This window comes from Panulirus ornatus, chromosome 12, assembly GCF_036320965.1.
Source record: "Panulirus ornatus isolate Po-2019 chromosome 12, ASM3632096v1, whole genome shotgun sequence".
Taxonomy (NCBI): Eukaryota; Metazoa; Arthropoda; class Malacostraca; order Decapoda; family Palinuridae; genus Panulirus; species Panulirus ornatus.
Genome location: NC_092235.1, coordinates 27,223,911 through 27,247,257, shown reverse-complemented (window position 1 = coordinate 27,247,257; position 23,347 = coordinate 27,223,911). Strand labels below are relative to the sequence as shown.

Genomic DNA, 23,347 nt, shown 5'->3' with positions numbered 1-23,347 from the left:
GTTTGAAGGAATAGTGGTTCCAACAATGTTGTATGGTTGCGAGGCGTGGGCCATGGATAGAGTTGTGCGCAGGAGGATGGATGTGCTGGAAATGAGATGTTTGAGGACAATGTGTGGTGTGAGGTGGTTTGATCGAGTAAGTAACGTAAGGGTAAGAGAGATGTGTGGAAATAAAAAGAGAGTGGTTGAGAGAGCAGAAGAGGGTGTTTTGAAATGGTTTGGGCACATGGAGAGAATGAGTGAGGAAAGATTGACCAAGAGGATATATGTGTCGGAGGTGGAGGGAACGAGGAGAAGAGGAAGACCAAATTGGAGGTGGAAAGATGGAGTGAAAAAGATTTTGAGTGATCGGGGCCTGAACATGCAGGAGGGTGAAAGGAGGGCAAGGAATAGAGTGAATTGGAGCGATGTGGTATACAGGGGTTGACGTGCTGTCAGTGGATTGAATCAAGGCATGTGAAGCGTCTGGGGTAAGCCATGGAAAGCTGTGTAGGTATGTATATTTGCGTGTGTGGACGTATGTATATACACATGTATGGGGGTGGGTTGGGCCATTTCTTTCGTGTGTTTCCTTGCGCTACCTCGCAAACGCTAGACAGCGACAAAGTATAAAAAAAAAAAAAAAATATATATTCCTATGAGTCCACGGGGAAAATGAAACACGAAAAGTTCCCAAGTGCACTTTCGTGTAATAATCACATCATCAGGGGATATATAACAGTCAGTTGACATACTTCGAAGAGACGAAGCTAGGACGCCATTTTGGTAAACACGTGATTGTCCAATCACATGTTTACCAAATGGCGTCCTAGCTTCATCTCTTCGATGTATGTCAACTGACTTATATATCCCCTGATGATGTGATTATCACACGAAAGTGCACTTGGGAACTTTTCGTGTTTCATTTTCCCCGTGGACTCATAGGAATATCTTGATCATGCGCAAAATTGTGATCCTTTCCAATATATATATATATATATATATATATATATATATATATATATATATATATATATATATATATTATCCCTGGGGATAGGGGAGAAAGAATACTTCCCACGTATTCCCTGCGTGTCGTAGAAGGCGACTAAAAGGGGAGGGAGCGGGGGGCTGGAAATCCTCCCCTCTCGTTTTTTTTTATTTTCCAAAAGAAGGAACAGAGAACGAGGCCAGGTGAGGACATTCCCTCAGAGGCCCAGTCCTCTGTTCTTAACGCTACCTTGCTAACGCGGGAAATGGCGAATAGTATGAAAGAAAGAAAAAAAGAAATATATATATATATATCTGCTTGTTGTACACTAAGATTTAAGTTATTTTTGTCTCTGATAAGTTAGATTTATTGCATTTCAGAGTTGATTAAACATGCAGAACCTCATATTTTTTTCTTGTGTATAGTAGGATATAGTTTTTGAAAAAAATTAATATTAGTATTTCAAAAGAAAAAATGCAGGAGGGTGAAAGGCATGCATGGGGTGAAGTGAATTGGAACAGTGTGGTATGCTGGGGGCAGCTTGCTGTCATTCAGCTGAGACAGGTTATGTGAAGTATTCTGAGTAAATCATTGAAAGGTCTGTAGGGCCTGGATGTGGATAGGGAGCTGTGATTTTGGTGCATTACACATGACAGCTAAAGATTGGATGTGAGCAAATGTGGCCTTTCTTTGTCAGTCAAGTATTCAAAAAATTGCCAATAGATTCTCTGTAATGTATATGAACTCTTCAGATCAGAGAAGGCTGCATCTGCATTGCCTGCACTTTTAATAATGGTAGTTGATGAAGAGGAAGATTATGGAAGCAGAAGAGTTAAGATCAGTAGAATTAACCAACATCTTATAAGATTTTGATGCCTTTAGATATGTAATGGGCAGCTGATTAGGATTATGATGGGCGTGTAACTGAAGAGATGAAAGTTCAGCAAGGTAAAGGAAGCCATAAGTAGGAAATTCCATTGGAAAACCCTCTAGTGCTTTTGTCAGTCATCTGTATCTGTTGATTTGCTTCCAAAAAGCATGTGCTGTATTCCTTATTCTTTTTGCATCTAATATTCTTTTCCATCATCATAAAATAGCATCAGGAAAGGCATTCAGGCAAGAGAAAAACAAATATACAATTTTTGGACAAATTCAAGAGAAACTGTTGATGTGGATGAAGGGATGCATGTCTTAGAATGTGATTAAGAGGGGCAGGGGCCAGGGCTAGTGATCCTTGCCGTGTGTATTATCAGTGTAAAAGTGCAAGCAGAGTTATTAATTATGTTAGAGATTTTAATTCCAAAAATTTCATTTTTTTAGTTTTCTTGATGTCCTATGCTGCCTGGTCGACTATGAAAAATTTCCCATCTTTGTCAGACTGATAGCCTGTTTATCCCATTGTCCTGTTAACTGTAACTGTGTAGAAAAAATTACATAACAGATAACCTGTTTATCCCATTGTCCTATTAACTGTAACTGTGTAGAAAAAATTACATAACATAGTAGTTCATTTTATAGCAACCTTTTCACACTTACAAGTATGCCCAAAACTACCTCTAGATTGACAGAGGTACAGATCCCATAGAACCACCACCAGCAACTACAGGTCGGCAGTCTCTATTAAATCAAGCTCGCCAGTTTGCACAGCAAGTAACTGAGGGAAGAAGAGGAACCACTCAGAGTCAGGTAATATGTGATAATGTGTTGATGATCAGCCCTAAAGATGTAACCCAGTATGATGTGCAGGTGCTTACCAGGGACGAACTAGATGTGTTGTATGGTCTTAAGTTTCCTATTTGCATCTAAAGGAACCAATGGCCCTCTTATCACTAGTGGCATGTACAGATGTCATGTATCACTGTAATTCTAATTGCCGTACAGAAAAAATCCACATGGCTCTTACCCAGAGAATACCATGGGAAGAGGATGTGGCTAGTGCTTCCACCTTGCTGTGGCCTTTCTGTTACACCTTGTAAATAGATGAGATTCTGTATGACTTGGATGATAATGAATTTATCATCTGAGTCATACAGAATCTCATCTATCACATTTGTCTCAGGTCTGGTCAGATCTGCAGGCCATGGAGATGGATATTGAATATAGTAGTAAAGGAAGACTGAGTCTCCAAGGAGAGCAGATTTAAGTGAGAGGGAGGATGATGTCAGGTTGCTAGATATTGCTAGGTTTAGATGGCAGCAACATGCCTAGGTTTATGTCTTAGTGTTATACGAAGGTGTAAATGGTGGTAGTGGATCAAGATTTAAACACCTTAGTGTCATACTAAGGTTTAATTGGCTGTGGTACAATGTGTTTAAATCTCTTATAAAGTTCTGAAAAATGACTGATCGTGCTGATTTTCCTCTCTCTTTGTGGGAGAACCTTTTTTTTAACTATAGAATGTTCTGAGAAGGTGAAAGCCAGATGAATCCTACAGAATCTTCATGATGACTTTTAAGATCATACTTTTTACATTTACTTGTATAATGCTTTTTTTGTATGTCAAAGTCTTCTCATTATTACCAAACAGTTTCACCCCGTTGTTATCTTCTGATCATGCTTTTGTAATGTTCTCGTCTCCATAGGCACCCTTTCCTCCCATTCTTTTATCGGAATGCTAGCTATATTACTTTGGGAAGGCTTAATGGACTAACTTGAGATATTTTTTTCTTTCTGTTGTTTGATTATTGTTTGTTCTCATTTTATTTCTCTTATTGGAGAACCCGTAACATAGGTTATTGTTATACACATAAGTCATACATGCATTTCTTTGTTTGGATGGTTTAAAATACTTTCATTTTATTTCAGATTTTGCTACTTTCTGTCCATGTGTGGAAGAACCTCTTCTTAACACTAAAATGTTGTGAAAGGTTAAAACCAGATGAGTCCTTCAGAATCCTCTTTTGAGCCTTTTTAGAGTATATACCCTTTACTTCTTATTTCTTGTAATGTACTTTATCTTTCACATCTAATGCTTTTAGTTATTGCTAAATGTTTTCACCTCATTGTTATCTTGTCATACTTGCGTAACTGCCTCATCTATTTGGACACCCATTCCTCCCATTCCCATTTGTGAATGTAAGCTATGGTATTTTGGGAAGACTTGGTGAACTAAGTTTTGATTTTTTTGTTAAGGTTGTTGTTTATGGCATAGTGCTTCTTATATTTGAGAACCCATATCATAGTTCATTGTTATGGAAATAGAGGCATTGTGGATTTCTTCCTAAAGCTTCATTCGTCCTTATAAACATATGGGTAGTTTTTGTTCAGAAATTATACTTTCTTGAATTAGATTTCCTAGTATATAATTGTTTTCACTGGTCACATGTCGTGTTTTTGGTACTTTGTATTGCTAAGTTGATATACTGTAAAGAAGTAAATGACAAAGAGGACTGAGTGCAGCATATCTGATGATGCATATAGGGTTTATAGATTACCTTCATTACAATCATAGATTAAAGAACCTTTACTTATATATGTATTATACTTCGGAATTTCCAAGTGATTTTCCATGGTTTGTTTTGCAGCTTTTGCTGACTTCTTGAAGCTCTTACAACCAATAATTTTTCTCAGGATTCATCTGCTGGTGAGAGTTCAAGAAACCGATCAACTTGGGCTCCTACAGATGGTCAGGGAGGTCGTGACTCTCAAAGCTCCAATGAGATGAATATTAGACTTGAGGAAGATTATGGTCTCAGCGCAGTGCGAACTCTGAGGCAAATTATTAGTGATGACAGTGCCTCCTCTTCCAGTCTAGATTCTAGTTCTTCAGCCACTAGTGGCGCTAGTGGTGTGTCAGAGAGAAATACCCGTCTTTCTTTGTTATGGACGTCAAGGCTACATCGGCCTGGTCAAGATTCTGACAGTGCTGGAGAAGCTTCTAGTGTTTACAGTTTAGGAGACACTGGCATGCTTGGTGGATCAGGGGACCAAAGAACACATATGGGTGGTGAGGAAGGAATAAATGGGACAAGGGCAAATGATATTAGTGGTGCTGAGAGGAGAAATTACCGAGGGATAGACGATAGGGCTAGTGGCGATGATGATCCTTCAAATCACACGTCACTTAACTTACGATCAACAGGGTCTCAGTCAGAGCGTACAGGAACTTTATGGGGTTACTTCTCAAATGATGGGCCTGTGATTCCTGCTGGACGTTCTAGAACCACAAGAGAAAGCAGAAGTGAGAGTGTTTTGGGAGATAGTCCAAGTAATGAGATTGATGGTGTCAGTGTTGTTAGTAATGGTGTTGGACCTGAGGATACCCAGGACAGCATTATTCACAGTAGTGCAGGAAGTAGTGAAATGAATTCAAGTGGATTAAATGAAAACAATTTGAGCACATTGGGAGACTCGCAGTTAGGAGAGATGAACCCTACACGAACTGTGAGTTCTCGAGAGTCCCATGGTAACCAAAGAGACCTTCCTTCCATGCCATCAATGCCCTGGATGCTGCACAACCCATCCTCAATGTCAAGTGATCCTATAGAAGATCATGCAGTTCCTGGACCTTCAGGACTGTCAGGAATATCTCAATCTCAAATGTCTTCCCCTGCAGCCTCTTCACGTTATCCCACATCATCCACCCTTGATCCTCAGTTTGGGGTTCAACTCCTTAGTCGGCATATTGAAAATATGCAGAGAATATGCATGTAAGGATTGAGTATTATTTTTATTTCAAGATAGAATTGTGTAACTATTTGATACAAAATTAGGTGATAGCTTGGATACCAAGAGAGATTGCTGCTGCTAATGTTTGTAAAGTGGTGTAGAAATAGATTAATACAGTGGTTTGCTGATTATTCCTTTGTGGAATCCCTAAGAAAGGTTTGATAACCTACCTGTCCATTGCTAACAAACTGTTGGCAAATTGTACATGATGAGCAAATGGTATGTAAATGTTTCAGTATGTTTTGAATATGGATGCAGTTGCATTTGAACTACTTGGCAAAACAAAGTAAAACCAGTTTCCTCTTTTTTTTGACAAAGTTGATGAAAATCCCTAATCAACTTAAAAGTCAGATGGTAAACACAACACGCTAGCCCTACTAACATGGCACAATCTCATCATTGGTACTTTTAGGCTCATAGGTAGTTAGAATTTACTGCTTGACAGTACAAAAATTGTGGTTATGTATCTTGTAGATAAGCAGATTAACTGTAGTATTCATAGAGCTTTATTGTCTTTAGGGAAATAGGAAAAAAGTTTTATTGCCTTTGAAGAAATTGATTTGACAAAATCTCATTTAGTACCATGGATACCAGAAAGGAATATTAGTGATTAGTCCATAGATTTCTTTTCATGTGAATATTAAGGAAAGTAAGAGAATAGCCCAGTTAGAATAGAGAATACCTTTTGAAATGCTGAATGGTATATTACTTTGATACTACTGATTGGACTGTTTATCTTTTAGATATCTGCATAAAGCAAAGTTTGTTGTATTGGGAAATGAGGTATATATCCCCTCTTCATCCATTTATGGTTAGGGCATTTCTGTTCTTAGGCCATTCATACAAGGGATCTTTTATTGGAAAAAGTTCCATTCTTTGTCTCGCATATGGCATCTGAATTGTGAAGTGAAGAATCAGGTATCCAAAGGGAATGTATTAATGTCTCCTCCATTTTCTACTGATAATTATGTCTGGTTTATAGCCAGACATATCCTTAACAATTTTATGTTGATATATCTACCCTTTCTTTTTTATGAATGTTCTAATAGCTGATTTCTCTTTCCTGATAAGCAATCCTATTTATACTTATTTTATTCGCTTAATTTTTCTTTGGACAATTTTTACATTCATTCAGTCTGTGCATATTCTCATAGTCTATTTTGGTACAGTCCAGAAAGCACTCCTTCCTAAACACAAGTAAATCTTGCAGACCAGATAACATCCCTCATGTTTTGGAGTGTGCCTTTGCCTCTGAACAGGGAGGAAGAAATCATAGGGTGCAAAGAGTCTTTGGTTATATTTACATGGATGTTCAAAACTCAAAAGCTTCAGCATTTTTTATCTGAATATCTGTGTGAAACTTATATTCTGATTTCACTCAAGTGATGTATATAGTCATCGAGAAGCACTTTTTTTCCAGCAGGATTGTTTGTGTACTAAATGACTTACCTTATTTTTTTATAGTGACTGACATGACATTGGCAGAACATGCCCCAATCAAGGCATCTTGGGTGAAAAGAAAAACAAATTGTTATATTTATATCTAACTCATAATGTTAGAAGGGTTTTAGGAAGAGGGAATGGTGAAAGAAGGAAGGGAATTCCATAGCTTTGCTGTTGGAAGGAAGGAGTTATTGTAATGGTCAGTCCTCAATTGGCCAGACTCCTCAAAGAAACTGTGGGAAGCAGAAGTCAGATGCATACCACGAGTCCAAGTCTAGGAAGCAAGAATATGTGCTGCAGCTCATGAGAGCAGAAGCCAAAATTATATCAGTAGGACAGGGAGTGGGTAGCAACATCACATTGATAGAATTGGATGATTGGAGGGAGGTTTGCAAGAAGAATTAATGAACCTTAAAAGAGAGGTATTCCATTCTAAAATGTGTAAGACTCATTTGGGTGGGAAATAGCTGCTGTCAAGAAAAACAATTTTGGCACTTTTACAACACCCCCAAGTTTTGTGAAGCAGACATTGTGATGTTGCTTAATGTGGTGTTTCCAGGATAGAGTGGAGAATATGGTTATACAACAAATGTATGTTGATACAGGGTTGAATTATGGTGTTTTGAAAATCGTTTTTCGCTAATGGAGCGATGGATGAGGAACTACAACACATATGTGAGCAGTTCTCCATACTAGGTTGAATAAAATCTTAGTAGATACAAAATAACTGCTTATTAGAAAAATGTTTCAGTACTTGCACAGCATCCCTAGTTTTTGTGAAGCAGAATCTTTCATCTTGTTTCTTTGGAGTTTCCTGGTTAGAGTTGAGGATATAGTCATGTCATGCATGGTTTTGTTATTAGGATTGAATTGTGGTGTTTAAAGTTGAACAGAGGAAAATGAGTGATACTTGGTAAGGGATATGGGGAAAAAAATTGTACCAGAATACTGCTTTTCCATTCTGAGATGTTGCACAGGTCTGAGTTGAAAGCAACACGACAGATATGCTCAGAAGTAGACTAGACAGAGACCTTGTTTAATGTCCATTGACTTTATTTTTGCCTCCATAGATTTTTACCTAAGCTATACGTTCACTTTTCTATGCTCTTCGCACTTACCTCTTGTGTATAGTGCCATAATGTAAATGGAAGGTGTTTAAATGGGAATGCTTGAATTTCAGTGATATAAGTTTGTTGAATATACTGGGTAAGTGTGGGAGAGTGGTGATTGAGAGGGTTTACATGAATAAGATAGACAACAGGAGGCCTGATTGGCCCACTACTGGGTTGTCTTGGGGGGGGGGGTTAACTTTACAAGAAAATGTAATTCTGGTCAGCAGTTTTTTTAAGCTGTCACTGATTTCCCACTGCTGCACATTAGCCTTCTGTTGTCCCCATTGCTGTTGTCATTAATAGTTTATTTCTAACATTTTTCTTAGAGTATATCTGAATTTATAAGATATTTGTATAAATGACTTTTGAAGGTATTTATAGTCGTAGCATTAGAGTGGGTGGATTTAGAAGTGGTTGAAAATAGGTGGATTAGTTGTTTGAAAAACACCTGGAGAAGGAGAGGGTTTTGTACATAAGCATTTATGGATCTGGAGGAGGTGCATGATTAGTGTTGAAAGATGCCTTGTGAAGGGTGCTATGGATATATGGTGTGGGAGGGAGGCTACTAAATGCAGTATTTTTATTGGGAGAGTAAAGCTTGTGTATGAGTAGGAAGGTAGAAGGATGAGTGATTCTAAATCAAGATTGGTCCGCTTTAATAGTGTTTGGTCATTTTAGTTGTTTAATCTGTCCATGGAGGATGTTGGAGGTAAATGAAATGGTCTTGGAGGTAATAGTGAGCCTTCAGGATATTGGAAGTAGATGGCTGGGAGGTGAAGCTGATACTGTTTGCAGGTGACACAAGATTGTTATTAAAGATTCAAGTGAGATGTTAGAAGCTGATGTCCAGGTTCAAGAGAGTGTGTGAAAGGAGGTAGCTAGATTAGTGTGAAACAAGTAAGATTATGAGTTTTAGCTGTGGGGCAAGACAGGTTGGTCTGATTGTGAATCTGAATGGAGGGATGTGGTGGAAGTGGAGTGCTTTAGATACCTGGTTGTTGACATAGCTAAATTGTGGGTTCATCAAGGAGTGTATGGAAGGAGTGGTCTCTGTTAGTAAAGGCAAGGATGGATAATCCCTATAGTATTGTTTAGGAATAAGTCTTGGTCCATGAATGCCAAAGAATGGAAAAGAGTGGGTGTGTTGGAAATTTAAGGCCTAAGGACAGTATGTGGTGTGAGGAGGGTTCATATTTTATTGAATTAGTGAGAGAGGTGTGGTAGTATGCAGTTTGATTATGGGAGCTGAAAGGGCTATGCTAAAGTGTTTTGGGCAGATGGAAAGGTTGGCCAGAGAGACATAAATGCAGATGTGCTTGTCAGAATTGGAGGAAGCATAAGGGAGGAAGAGACTGCAGAAGAGATGAAAGAGGTTGTTGGTTACTGGGATGTGAGCATTCAGAAAGGTTAGAGGCAGGCACAAGTTAGAGGAAATTGGCCGGATGTGGTACACAGGGAGCAATGTGCTCATAATAGGCTTAACAGAGTCATAAAAAGTGTTCAGGGGAAACCATAGAATAGCCTGTGGATGAAGGCTCTGTATTGGTTCATTTTGTACAACAGCTAGGGAGTGGATGTGATCAAGTGAGTTCTTTCCTTGATATAGATGGTACATAAGTGGTGAACAGATATGATAAAAAACAGAATGCAATTATTTTCTGGTCAAACAAAGATGTATCATAGATGAATATTCCTTTTCTTTTTTTTCAGAGCACACCTGGAAATAACTAGGCACAGACACGAGATTCTGCGATTACAACAGATCCGATCTATGCTGACTGACATTCAACACCAAATTCATTCTTTACGGATGTCTGTGGACCAGTCAATGGAGGACCTTAGTGGACCTCCAGCAGAAATGAATAACTCAACTAGTTACAGGTTTGTTCATGTTCTGTGAGAAACAGACGTAATGCATTAAACAAGAGTTCTTAGCAGGTCTTACAGAATTTCAGATATTGGAAAACATTGACAAAATGCAGGCTCTTGATTCAGTTCCTTGTGTACCAGTTACCATTGTACTGATAAAACAATTTGTGATGCAAAGTATTTCTATATATTTTTGTTGCATGTCATATTTATTGCTACTCTAGAACCCTCTTGAATTAGACAAGATACATCCCAAAAGTTAATTATATTTAGAAACATTGACTAATTCAACACTTCCCAACAGTAAAATGGCAAATTCAGATAGTAACCATCCCAACATGCAGATTTTGCCTGGTTTTATGTTTATGCAGTCTTTTAAATCAGCTTGTTAGTTACTACCTTCTCACCACTCTGTCTGCTGTTCACTTTTAAACAGGATGGAATGTCATCTCTTTCAACTTCTAATGGTGTTGTGTGAATGTGAGCTGTAGGCCATAGATGACAAAGTATGTAAGAGGATGAGTATGTTGGTTCCAAATGAAATGCTTGAGAACAGTATGATGTGTGAGGAGGATTTATCAATTAAGAGATAATAAGAGAGAGTTGTGGTAGTAAGAGGAGTACATATGAGAGAGATGAAGAGGGTGTGTTGGATTTTGTTTGGACATATGGAGAAGATGGTGAGGATAGGATGACTAAGGAGTGATACATGTTAGTAGTGAAGGGAACAGAGAAAAGGGTTAAGGAAGTGTAAGGATGGAAGTGAAAGATGCTATGAGTGTTTGGGCACTGCTTATGCAGGAAGGTGTAAGGCATGCGAGGGATAGCAATGGTGATCTGGAGCAGTGCAGTGTACAGAATGCACCTTGCAGTCCCTGGGCTAAACCACGGGATATTATAAAGCAGTCGAAGGAAACCAAGGAAAGATCTGTGGGGGCCAGGTTGTGGATAGGGGGCTCTGATTTAAGTGCATTATGCATTACAGCTACTGTGTGGATGTGAGTGAATGAAGTAAATTCTTCACCTGTTCCTGGTACTTCCTAGCTAATCCAGGAAACAGCACTGGATTTTTTTTATTATTTATTTTATTTATTATGTTTTGTCGCTGTCTCCCGCATTAGCAAGGTAGTGCAAGGAACCAGACAAAAAAAATGGCCCAACCCACCCACATACATACATAAATGCCCACACATACACATATATATACCTATACATTTCAATGTATACATACATATACATACACAGACATATTCAAATATACACATGTACATATTCATACATGCTACCTTCATCCATTCCTGCCTCCACCTTGCCACACATGAAATGGCACCCCCCTCCCCCTGCATGCGCGCGAGGTAGCACTAGGGAAAGACAGCAAAGCCACATTCGTTCACACTCAGTCTCTAGCTGTCGTATGTAATGCACCAAAACCACAGCTCCCTTTCCACATCCAGGCCTCACAAAACTTTCCATGGTTTACCCCAGATGCTTCACATGGCCTTGTTCAATCCATTGACAACACATCAACCCCGGTATACCACATCGTTCCAATTCACTCTTTTCCTTGCAGGCCTTTCACCCTCCTGTATGTTCAGGCCCCGATCATTCAAAATCTTTTTCACTCCATCCTTCCACCTCCAGTTTGGTCTCCCACTTCTTCTCATTCCCTCCACCTCTGACACATATATCCTCTTTGTCAATCTTTCCTCTCTCATTCTCTCCATGTGACCAAACCATTTCAATACACCCTTTTCTGCTCTCTTAACAACACTCTTTTTATTATATTTTTTATTTATTTATTTATTTTGCTTTGTCACTATCTCCCGCGTTTGCGAGGTAGCACAAGGAAACAGACGAAAGAAATGGCCCAACCCACCCCCATACACATGTATATACATACACGTCCACACACACAAATATACTTACCTATACATCTCAATGTACACATATATATACACACACAGACACATACATATATACCCATGCACACAATTCACACTGTCTGCCTTTATTCATTCCCATTGCCACCTCGCCACACATGGAATACCATCCCCCTCCCCCCTCATGTGTGCGAGGTAGCGCTAGGAAAAGACAACAAAGGCCCCATTCGTTCACACTCAGTCTCTAGCTGTCATGCAATAATGCCCGAAACCACAGCTCCCTTTCCACATCCAGGCCCCACACAACTTTCCATGGTTTACCCCAGACGCTTCATATGCCCTGATTCAATCCACTGACAGCACTTCAACCCCGGTATACCACATCGATTCAATTCACTCCATTCCTTGCCTGCCTTTCACCCTCCTGCATGTTCAGGCCCCAATCACTCAAAATCTTTTTATTATTATTTTTATTATTTTTATGATATTCTTAATCGTTGTTTCCTGTGTCACCGAGGTAGCACCAGGAAACAGACGAAGAGTACATACACAGACATATGTACACATGTACATATTCATACTTGCTTGCCTTCATTAATTTGGTGGTCATGTTTATCATTTACCTGTGCAGTTTACTTAATGGACCTTCACAGCTTAATGGACCTTCACAGGACATAACTAAAACTGACATGTATGTGCGTCTATATGTGATGTATTTTCATGGCATTTGTTGTAGGACTGTATGTATCTCAACCATGTCTTGACTTGCCCATCACCATCATAGCCTTTGCACTTTTCCTGCTTTTCTATGCAAACTTAAGCATGTATAGCTTGTATATTCCACATTCTGTGTCTTATACATATGAAACATTCAGTGTTATATTTTGTTGCATTAATTTACTCAGAATTTTGGCCAGTAATTACACATGGGAGCTCCATTGTCTGTTGCAAAAATTTTCTTAGGAAGGGCTGATGTTGAGCCCATGAAAGGCCTATTCTTGACAAGAATAAATGTGCTTTTCTGTGCTAAATTTCATCGGTTTTGTAGATACAAATGTTAAGGTTTTTATGAATTCATGCTATGAATTTCATGCGATTTGTAACTAAGATTTTTCAGTGTGGATTAAAAAGATCATCTAATATCATGCTCCAGTGTAGCTTCATCCAAATTATGTTTTGTCAGTGTATAACACATTTATGATGAATCTCACACAGGGGTGGAAGCAATGGTGAAGAGGATCCTGATGTTAGACCCCCATCCTTGCCATTGATTCGTCACTGGTCCAGAACTTCTCCTAGATCTGTAGCACGAGTACCAAGGGGGCCTTTTGGGACAAGAATGCAATCACGACACTCTCCTAGGTCAGTTAACTCAAGTGTCTTACATTGTGTGAGACTCCAAGAGATCCTTTCAGTATTCCTTTTATCCTGATTTTATTGCCATGTTTGAGTATGCTGGTGCAAAGCCTTAATGAAAACATTAGAGTACGATATGAATTTACTGTAATCATACAGCTAGCACATTAAACATGAATCAGGTGAGAAGGAAATTGATAATCATACAAATCAGGCCATTGTTCTTTCATTTCTGATGCTATCTCACATAAGTAGGGAAGGCAGTTAGATAAAAAGAGAAGTAATATTTTATGTTTCATAATGATACATTCACATGTAGTTTTTTAAATTGTTTTTGGAATTTTGTTTTTTCAAAGGTCCACTTTAAAAATAAATTCCTTACAGATCTTGGATGATGTCACCCAGTGTCTTTCGTCGTATTCCTCGACATCACTCTATACGTACACGTCTTCATCTTCCGGGACAGTGTGCGCCTCTTCAGGGGACAAATGGTACCTCAGGAGGAGCTGTAGGAGGGAGAATATCCCCAACACAAGGCTTGGTAGAGCCAGGAGCTCCCACCCCTACTCCTGGGGACGGAGCTGTTATTGGTCCACTCCCAACACCACCACCTGATCAGGGACATTCAGAAGAGCAACCACGACATATTGTGCGAATAGTTTCGGGCAATCAGTATGGAACCCAAACACGCACGGTAAGATTATGCCAGTAATGTGAATTTTGATTTTTTAAAGTGAATTTGGAGGAGATGTATAAAGTTTTACTGATATTTGGATGTTAGTGAATGGAACAAGATGACTGGTTGGCTCCTGTTTCTCATAGATGGGCCAATTTGTTAAAGGAAACTTGTGAAGTGAAAAATTGTGGCTTTTAAGTAAAGTGCCTGCAATATATTATGAACTTTGGTGCATTCTTTTTTACTTATTTCCTTTTGACTTTGATTGCTTCCTTGTTATTGATAGTATGTATAGAAAAATTGGATGAATATGTGATGCAGTCGACTATTAGTGGCACAAAACTGATGATTTCACAGTTGATCCTCGCTAATGGTGTTGTTTAGAGTCAAAATTTTGTGAATAGAAGTATGTTGATTTTGGTAATAGAAAGGTGTTGAGACTTAATGCAAATAAGTATAAGATTCTTTTGCTTGACAGAATTGGTTGTTTTGAAAAAAGCTGGGAGTTTGGAAGTAGCTAGTCATAGAATGTTTCTGTGTTATTTGAGTCAGAAGAGCAGTATAATAGAAAAATATTAATAGTTGAGAGAAATTTAAGCTAGGTTACTAGTAACATTATGGAAAGGAAATTACAGACTCTGAGATTTAGAACTTGAATGAATAATTTGAAACTGAATGCAGAATTTACATATCAGGTGTGAGACCTTCATTTTCTGAGGATCATTAGATAAAAAATGAGAGGTTAATGACTTGTTTGATAGTAAAGGCAGTAAGAGAACACTTATGTAAAGAGTTATGATGTTAGTTGCATCTAGTAAGGAAGTCATGGATGAAGATGTACAGGGTTGTTTTGGCCATATGGATTCATGTGAAAGTTTGATGATGATGGTTCAAAGTATCATGATTGATGGTTGTCGGAAGTTAAACCACTTGATGGTTAGTTTGTCATTTTTCAGCTGGTAATTGGCAAAAGTTAGTGGCTACTTGTGCTGTATTGTCTGTCTGTTCATCTAGCTATGAACATGGGGTGTTGCTGGGCTCTGCCTGCAAATGAAAAGTCACCTTTGTTGAGGCTGTATCACTGCGAGCACAGTCTTACCGAAGAACTTCTCACTCCAGAGGAGGGGGTGGGGTGGGGGGGGGAGAGACAGGATGGTTTTAGTGTAAGTTTGAATGGGGATGACTTGAAGGAGCTGAAATGTTTTAAGTACCTGGGACTGGACAAGGCAGCAGATGGAACCATGGGGGCCAAAGGAAGTTGGCCCTGTTTGTGTGACTTCAGTACTACCACGCCTCTCTTTAACACTATCATTCCTTACACAATCAGTGTGTTTCACATGACATATCTTCTATCTTCTTCAGGGATTTCATTTCCAACACATGCACCCTTTTCCTTTCGTGTGAATTCACAGCCCAAAACACACATCCATACAACGATCCTGGGACTATTATGCCCTCATTTATACCCATCATTACTCAGACTTTGACATCTTCTACATATTCCTTATTGCACCCAAGACTGTAGACCCTTCTTCCACCCTGTGACTCCTTCAACCCCTATGGTTCCATCCCTGTCTGCAACTCTTCAGGGGACAAATGGTACCTCAGGAGGAGCAGTAGGAGAAGGGAGAATATCTCCAGCACGAGGCTTTGTAGAACCAGGAGCACCCACCCCTATTCCTAGGGCTGGGGCTGCTATTGGTTCACTCCCAACACCACCACCTGATCAAGGACATTCAGAACAACCACAACATATTGTACGAATAGTTTCTGGCAGTCAGGACAGCACCCAGACACGCACGGTAAGATAATGCAGGTACTATGACTTTATGTTGATTTTAAAAAGTGAATTTGGAGAAGAGTCATACATTTAATATTGTTGCTGGTATCCTGATGCCACTGAATGGATTATGAAGTTGCCAGGTTGGCTCCAGTGTGTCAAAGAAGGCCACTTTGGTAGAGGAAAATTGGTATATTTGGATGAATTTTGCCCTTGAGCAAACTTTGATCATGTGTAGTGCCAGTACTGTATTATGAACTAGAGTGCATTCATACATTACTTATTCTTTCATATTTGATTTTGTTTCCTACTTATGAATGTAATAGTATTGATTAAAAGAATGAGTGAATATGTGATGTATTCCATCTAAGTGGCACAAAATAGATGCTGTCATACTTACTGTGTGCTGTTGATGTTCTTAAGGTATTCAAGTTAGAATTACTTGGATAGAAGTATGTTGATATGATAATAGAAGGAGTATCGAGAGTTAAAGCAAGAAAATAGATTCTTTTGCTTTACTGGGTTAAGAAATGGTGCTTTTAAGGAAGTCTGGCCATTTCAGAAAATGTTTTAGTGTTTATAGAATGGTAGGTGAAATAGAGAAATAGCATTAGCTGAAATACATATCTTAAACTGGAGTTTCTTCCTGGAGTCTACCACCAGAGCTGTGTCATCTGCAAGAATTAAACTTGTAAACAAGTGGTCTAAGAACCTGGATGAATAAGTAGAAGTTAAGTACTGAAAGTGCAAGATGGTTGTATACTGAAGTACTTGATCGAATTCATTTCAGTGAGTATGAGACCATCATTCTTGAAGAACAGTTAGGTAACAAATAAGAAGAGATTGTCTGCTTTTTTTTTTTTATATAATAAAGGAAGTAAGGAAATAGTTAATCTTAGCAGAGAAAGTAAGGGAACAGTTGATTTAAAGAGTTAAGATATTAGATATATCAGTTGAGTAACTCAGCAGAATCATTTTGATGAAAATATAGAGGTGTCATGGCCCAGTAGAATATTTGATAAGAAGGGTTAGTGGTATGGTCATTGGTTATGGATAGGTAAAACATATAAGGGATGAATTGTTATTTTCAACTGGTGGTTGACAAAAGTTGCTGGCTACTCTTGCTGTCTTTTGTCTTTTTAGCTATCAACTGATTTGTTGTGTCTGTCAATTTGTTTACAGATGTAAGTGTAATGTATGAAAATGTCATTCTGAAAAAATGAAAAAGCTTAGTTACTTCATTTAATAAAGTATATGATAAGGAAGCCAGAGGCCTTTTGGAAGATGCTGCAAATATATGGAGTGACTGAAAAGTTATTAAATATAGTGAGGAGTTTTTATGTGGAGGGTCAGGCATGTGTGCTTTTTGGAAGGGGCGACAGTGGGTGATTTGTTTACAGTGAGGGTTTGGTCTTTGATATTCTCCAGATGGGTGGTGAAGTAGTTAGTGTTTGCAGATAACTTGGCTTTAATGGCAAACTCCAGAGAGAAACTGTAGAAACTGGAATTGTGTTTTGGTATTTTAGGAGAAAGTTTAGCAGAAATATGACCAAAATATTCGTCTTTGCCGTAGCGATTGCTAATTCTCTCATTCCATATGCTCTTAGGAAGCCGTCGTTCAACTTACAAGTCACTTCATCCACCATGGTGCCAACCACTGCCATGTCCAGTCCTAGTAGCTTAAAACATTCCACCTCCTCCAGGTCCTTCCCATTCATACTTACATTAAGACCGTTCTGTCTCACCCCTGCTGCACTTCAGTATCTTACTTTTGATCACATTTACACCCTAATTCCAATTTCCATGCATGTTCCTAAACTCAGTCATCAGCTTCTGGAGTTTCTTCCTGGAGTCTACTACCAGAGCTGTGTCATCTGCAAACAGCAACTGATTCATCTCCCATGGCCTTCTACCCATGCATACTACAGATCCACTCCTCACTCTGTACCTTTTACAGTTTACCAATCACTCCTCAACCATAAACAGATGCAAAACATCATACATCCTTAACAAGGACCCTTTCCAAAAACAGGAATAGAAGAAAGAGACAAGTGACGATTTCTTCTCAAAGGCTCTGGTGGGGGTATCTGAATATGTGGCTGTAACCATGATGAAAAAAGGAGAGATAGGTGGTATGTTTGATGAGATGAAACTTGGATGTTTTCGTGCTTGCTTACGTTCCACTTTTTTCACACATATCATTTCCTGTTTACCTAAGTCCATCACCATCTACACTTGCCTGAACCAAGAAATGATTAGACATTTTCTCTGCTGTCCTTAACACATTCACATTCAGCAACTGCTCCTTTACATCCCTTTCAGTTAATACTTAATTCATGAACTCCCATTGACCCCAGTCCCTCTCACCCAAGTATACTTTCATGTGCACCTTTTCGTAAACCATATATTTGTAATCACCAGTGTCCGAATTAGCAGAGTGTTTACTCAGGTACTCTGTGTAGATGATTCAAATTGATAAGAAACTCATGTGCCAGTTAATAGCCTATGCATGCATTTCTTGTTTGTTCCCCTCATTTTCATATTCCTAGATTTAGTGCTTGATATATTACTGAAGTAAATAGATTTTAATCCATTTGATCCATTGTACAGTATATGTAACATTCTCAGATGTTGCGTTACTTTAAACGTCTTCAGCAGCAGTTACGGGTGAGGCAAGAGGCGTTAGAACAACAAGAGCTTCGACTGCGTGGCTATCTCAGTGTCTGTCCTCCCTCTTCATCCACATCATCATCTGCTACCTCATCTGTCTCATTAGATCATGAAGATGATCCACCTTCTCCACCAGGCAAGCAACTTCAAAGTTGTTGATGCTCCATCATATTTTGATTGGCTAAAGCATAATGAATTTTTGGAGATGATGAATGTGGTCAGTGAATCATATGATGATATAACAAAACTGTTGTTATTTTCCATACCTTTTTTATCACCTGTAATGATTGCATGCATGTAAGATGTGATGATAATTAATCATGATTTTAATGTGAAGTTTTCTTCAGTTTGATACTTGGAAAATGTTATGTCGTTAGTAAGACCTTTGATCCTAGCGTACCAGTTTTAGTGATTTCATGTAAGGTTTTCACAAAATATTAGAATGTAGTCTTAAAAGTCACTTTAACTTGTACCCATTACTCAAATGAATATACAGTATTTAGTCTTTCTTGTTTTTATCTTTTTTTTTCAACCATTTCCCATGTATCTGTATGGATTATATTAATTTTGTCATCTTGGAGGGTGGCACATGCAGCTTTTTTTTCCATGTAACAGTTTTGAATCTTGACATAAGCAGATATTTAGTGAGTACTGACTTCTTTCATAGTTGTATCCACATGAAATACTTACCATGTACATGCTCTTGTTTATACTTACATTACAATGGTACTATGCCAAGGCAGAAAGGGTGAGCACATAATGAAAAAAGTGACTTCACTCTATTTATTCTATCATATCTCTGATGCTTGTTCTCTTCAGGAACTTTCTCAGTGGGGTGGCCATGGCAAAAGAGTATCCATAACTAGTGAACTGCAGTGCTGCTACTTAGCCTTTCATGCCTCACCCTAAAAGACCACTGGCAGAGGGCCAGTCTTGTACAGTGTTTATAGAGGCTTCTACCTAATGTTCCTACTGATTACTTCTCCCTACTGTTCCTACCAACTGCTTCTACCTAATAGTTATATCTAATGTTTCTACCTAATAGTCCTACCTAAATGTTCCTGCCTATTTGTGCTATCTACCATTTTGCCCAAGTGTAGGGGTAGCACAAAGCACTCATCACAGGAAGATCTAGAGTTACAAAAAATAAGCTGTGTGAGTTAAGTGTTGTCAAGTGTTGTGTGTGACAGGGAGAGATATATTGTATGTTTGTGGACAGAATGCCAGCAGTCCACATGTAGGTGAGGCAGAAAGAAGAGACAACTACCTGGGTCCGAGGAGGTGCAACTTGACAACCAGTGAAGTGCTAGTTCACTATGCCGCTAACACTAACCCTCCTGATACCCAGATGGGTAGTACTGGTAATATACCTTCCTGGTTGTTGGCTGCCTACCAACTACTACGTACAAAGACATAGATTGTACCATATAACTTGATACTATTTAGAATGTTGCGCTACCTCGCAACCGCGGGAGACAGCGACGAGGTATAAAAAAAAAAAAAAAAATATAATCAAAGGACTTTTAGTTACATAAAGCACTTGTAAACTTACATATTGTAAATATTTATCTTATCTCTAACCTGGTAGCTGTCTTTTCTTTCTGCCTCTCCCAAATGTGGACTGCTGGCGTTCTGTCTACATGCATTCAGTCTCTTCTTGTCATACATAACATTTGAGACTTAACTCACATAGCTCATTCTTAACTCTGGATTTTCCTTGAGTGAGCATTATGTGCTAACCCGGCCCCTTGTTAAGATGGTAGGAGTAATAGAAGCAGTAGTTCGGAACATTTAGGCTGGATCAGTAGGTCAAAGTAGTCAGTAGGAACGTCAGGTAGGAACCTCTGTGAACACTTTACCTGAGATGCTCTTTGCCAGTGCCCTGTTATGTGTGAGGCTTTAAAGGCTAAGAGGGAGTGTACTAGTTATAGAGACTCTATTATCATGACTACCCACTTGAGGGAGTTCCAGGTGGGAACAGGTGTCAGAGATATGTAATTCTACCTCTTGACTCATTTAACATGATATTATTGTTACATCTACGCTTTTCTGGAAACCCCACACTACAGTAGCTAAGTTTGCCTCTAAGAAACTGGGACTCCTTTTCAGATGTTGAAATTTCTTCCAAACATTTGCTCCATTTATGCTAAGGATTGATCTGTCCTTGTATGGAATACTGCCCTCATGTGCAGTGGTTATATCCCTGCATCCTAACTGACAGAGTTAAGTCAAAAGCAGTCCAACTTAAAAACACTTCTAGGCTAACTTCAAAACCCACTTGCCCAGCACAGCAGTGTTGGTTTACTTTCCCTGTTCTGTAGGTATTACTTTTGTTTTTTCTCCTAAGAGCTGGCTGTTTGTGTGCCTCCACAAGTAGCTAAACCATGCACTACTCAGCAAGCTGTTGCATCATGATTACAGTGTGGTTGTTGGTAATTCAATGGTAGGCCACTTTATTAATTGTTTATTTCCCTACACCTGGAAGCTTTGGAAATCTCTACCTTCTCTTGTCTTTCCCAATAACTTTGACCTAGCACATTTTAAATGACAGGTTTTTCATTTCCCCAAAATTCGTAAATACCTTCTCTTGTCTCTGTATAAGCCTCTGCAGACACTACACAAGAGTTGCCCTTTGCTAGTGGCCTGTTAAGGGTGAGGCACTAAAGGCTAAGAAGTGGTACTGGAGTTCTTTACTTATGGAGACTCTCTTGCCGTGGCCACCCCTTTGAGGGAGTTCCAGATGAAACAGGCATTGGAGATATAGATAGATAGATACCTGCTTGTGAGCTGTTATGATGCCAGGTTTGGCAACGTTAGGAGAGAAGTAGTGACTTGAGTTTTATTTTAGGTCCTAATGTGTTTATGATTAAAAACTTGAATATTTGTGGCCTGACATTTAGCTATTATCAAATCTTGCTCTGACATACCCCTGTGTAGGGTTGGGGATAGCAATGAATTGGTTTCATATTATTTTTCTATGGTTGTGATAGAGATGCCTGCAGTGAGAGCATTGCTAGAGGAAGCACTTAAGAAGTTGGGGTAGTCAGAATGTCCATATGAAAGTTCAGATGCCTGGATAGAACAGGGTAATTAGTATGAATCCTGTGAAATCTCAGTAAATATATGAAGATTAGTAATCCTTCTGAAGTAAATTTTGAGTAAAATTTTGCATATGCTATCCTGCTATTGATACAGGTAAAAGCATTTATGTCAGAAAAAGTTGCTGGATTTTTAGTGCTGTGGAATTTAGGTATTTATATTGACTTCCATGTATTCTGTAAAATGTTTATGTTCTCATGCTAAACTCATCACCAGAGCGTTATCGACGTGCTGGTCCACCAACTACTTCATTAGCTTCAAGAATTGCAAATATGGTTGCACTGCAGTCAAAACATGTGCACAATAATAGCTTGTGCCCTGGTGAGTTCGAATGACTAAATGATACAGGTTGAGTATCCCTTATCGGAAATGCCTGGGACCAGAAGTGTTTTAGATTTTGGATTTTTTTGGACTTTTGAGCATTTGCATATACATGAAATATCTTGGGGATGGAACCCAAGTCTAAACACAAAATCCTTTTTTTTTTTTTTTTTTTTTTTTTTTTTTTTTGCTGCTGTCTCCTGCCTTTGCGAGGTAGCGCAAGGAAACAGACGAAAGAAATGGCCCAACCCACCCCCATACACATGTATATACATACGTCCACACACGCAAATATACATACCTACACAGCTTTCCATGGTTTACCCCAGACGCTTCACATGCCCTGATTCAATCCACTGACAGCACGTCAACCCCGGTATACCACATCGCTCCAATTCACTCTATTCCTTGCCATCCTTTCACCCTCCTGCATGTTCAGGCCCCGATCACACAAAATCTTTTTCACTCCATCTTTCCACCTCCAATTTGGTCTCCCTCTTCTCCTCGTTCCCTCCACCTCCGACACATATATCCTCTTGGTCAATCTTTCCTCACTCATTCTCTCCATGTGCCCAAACCATTTCAAAACACCCTCTTCTGCTCTCTCAACCACGCTCTTTTTATTTCCACACATCTCTCTTACCCTTACGTTACTTACTCGATCAAACCACCTCACACCACACATTGTCCTCAAACATCTCATTTCCAGCACATCCATCCTCCTGCGCACCACTCTATCCATAGCCCACGCCTCGCAACCATACAACATTGTTGGAACCACTATTCCTTCAAACATACCCATTTTTGCTTTCCGAGATAATGTTCTCGACTTCCACACATTCTTCAAGGCTCCCAGAATTTTCGCCCCCTCCCCCATCCTATGATCCACTTCCGCTTCCATGGTTCCATCCGCTGCCAGATCCACTCCCAGATATCTAAAACACTTTACTTCCTCCAGTTTTTCTCCATTCAAACTCACCTCCCAATTGACTTGACCCTCAACCCTACTGTACCTAATAACCTTGCTCTTATTCACATTTACTCTTAACTTTCTTCTTTCACACACTTTACCAAACTCAGTCACCAGCTTCTGCAGTTTCTCACATGAATCAGCCACCAGCGCTGTATCATCAGCGAACAACAACTGACTCACTTCCCAAGCTCTCTCATCCCCAACAGACTTCATACTTGCCCCTCTTTCCAAAACTCTTGCATTCACCTCCCTAACAACCCCATCCATAAACAAATTAAACAACCGTGGAGACATCACACACCCCTGCCGCAAACCTACATTCACTGAGAACCAATCACTTTCCTCTCTTCCTACACGTACACATGCCTTACATCCTCGATAAGAACTTTTCACTGCTTCTAACAACTTGCCTCCCACACCATATATTCTTAATACCTTCCACAGAGCATCTCTATCAACTCTATCCTATGCCTTCTCCAGATCCATAAATGCTACATACAAATCCATTTGCTTTTCTAAGTATTTCTCAC

At 39.2% G+C, this 23,347-nt stretch overlaps 1 protein-coding gene across 1 annotated transcript in view; it reads left to right on the top strand.

Annotated features, from left to right (window-relative positions):
* The window catches only part of LOC139751937 (uncharacterized), an 82,802-nt gene that overhangs the window by 11,826 nt on the left and 47,629 nt on the right, over positions 1–23,347 (top strand). The window contains exons 6-12 of the mRNA XM_071667640.1: positions 2,531–2,656; positions 4,541–5,619; positions 9,904–10,074; positions 13,158–13,304; positions 13,683–13,992; positions 18,383–18,560; positions 21,740–21,844. Coding sequence (XP_071523741.1) covers positions 2,531–2,656; positions 4,541–5,619; positions 9,904–10,074; positions 13,158–13,304; positions 13,683–13,992; positions 18,383–18,560; positions 21,740–21,844 — 2,116 coding nt within the window. The remainder of the gene's footprint in view (positions 1–2,530; positions 2,657–4,540; positions 5,620–9,903; positions 10,075–13,157; positions 13,305–13,682; positions 13,993–18,382; positions 18,561–21,739; positions 21,845–23,347) is intronic.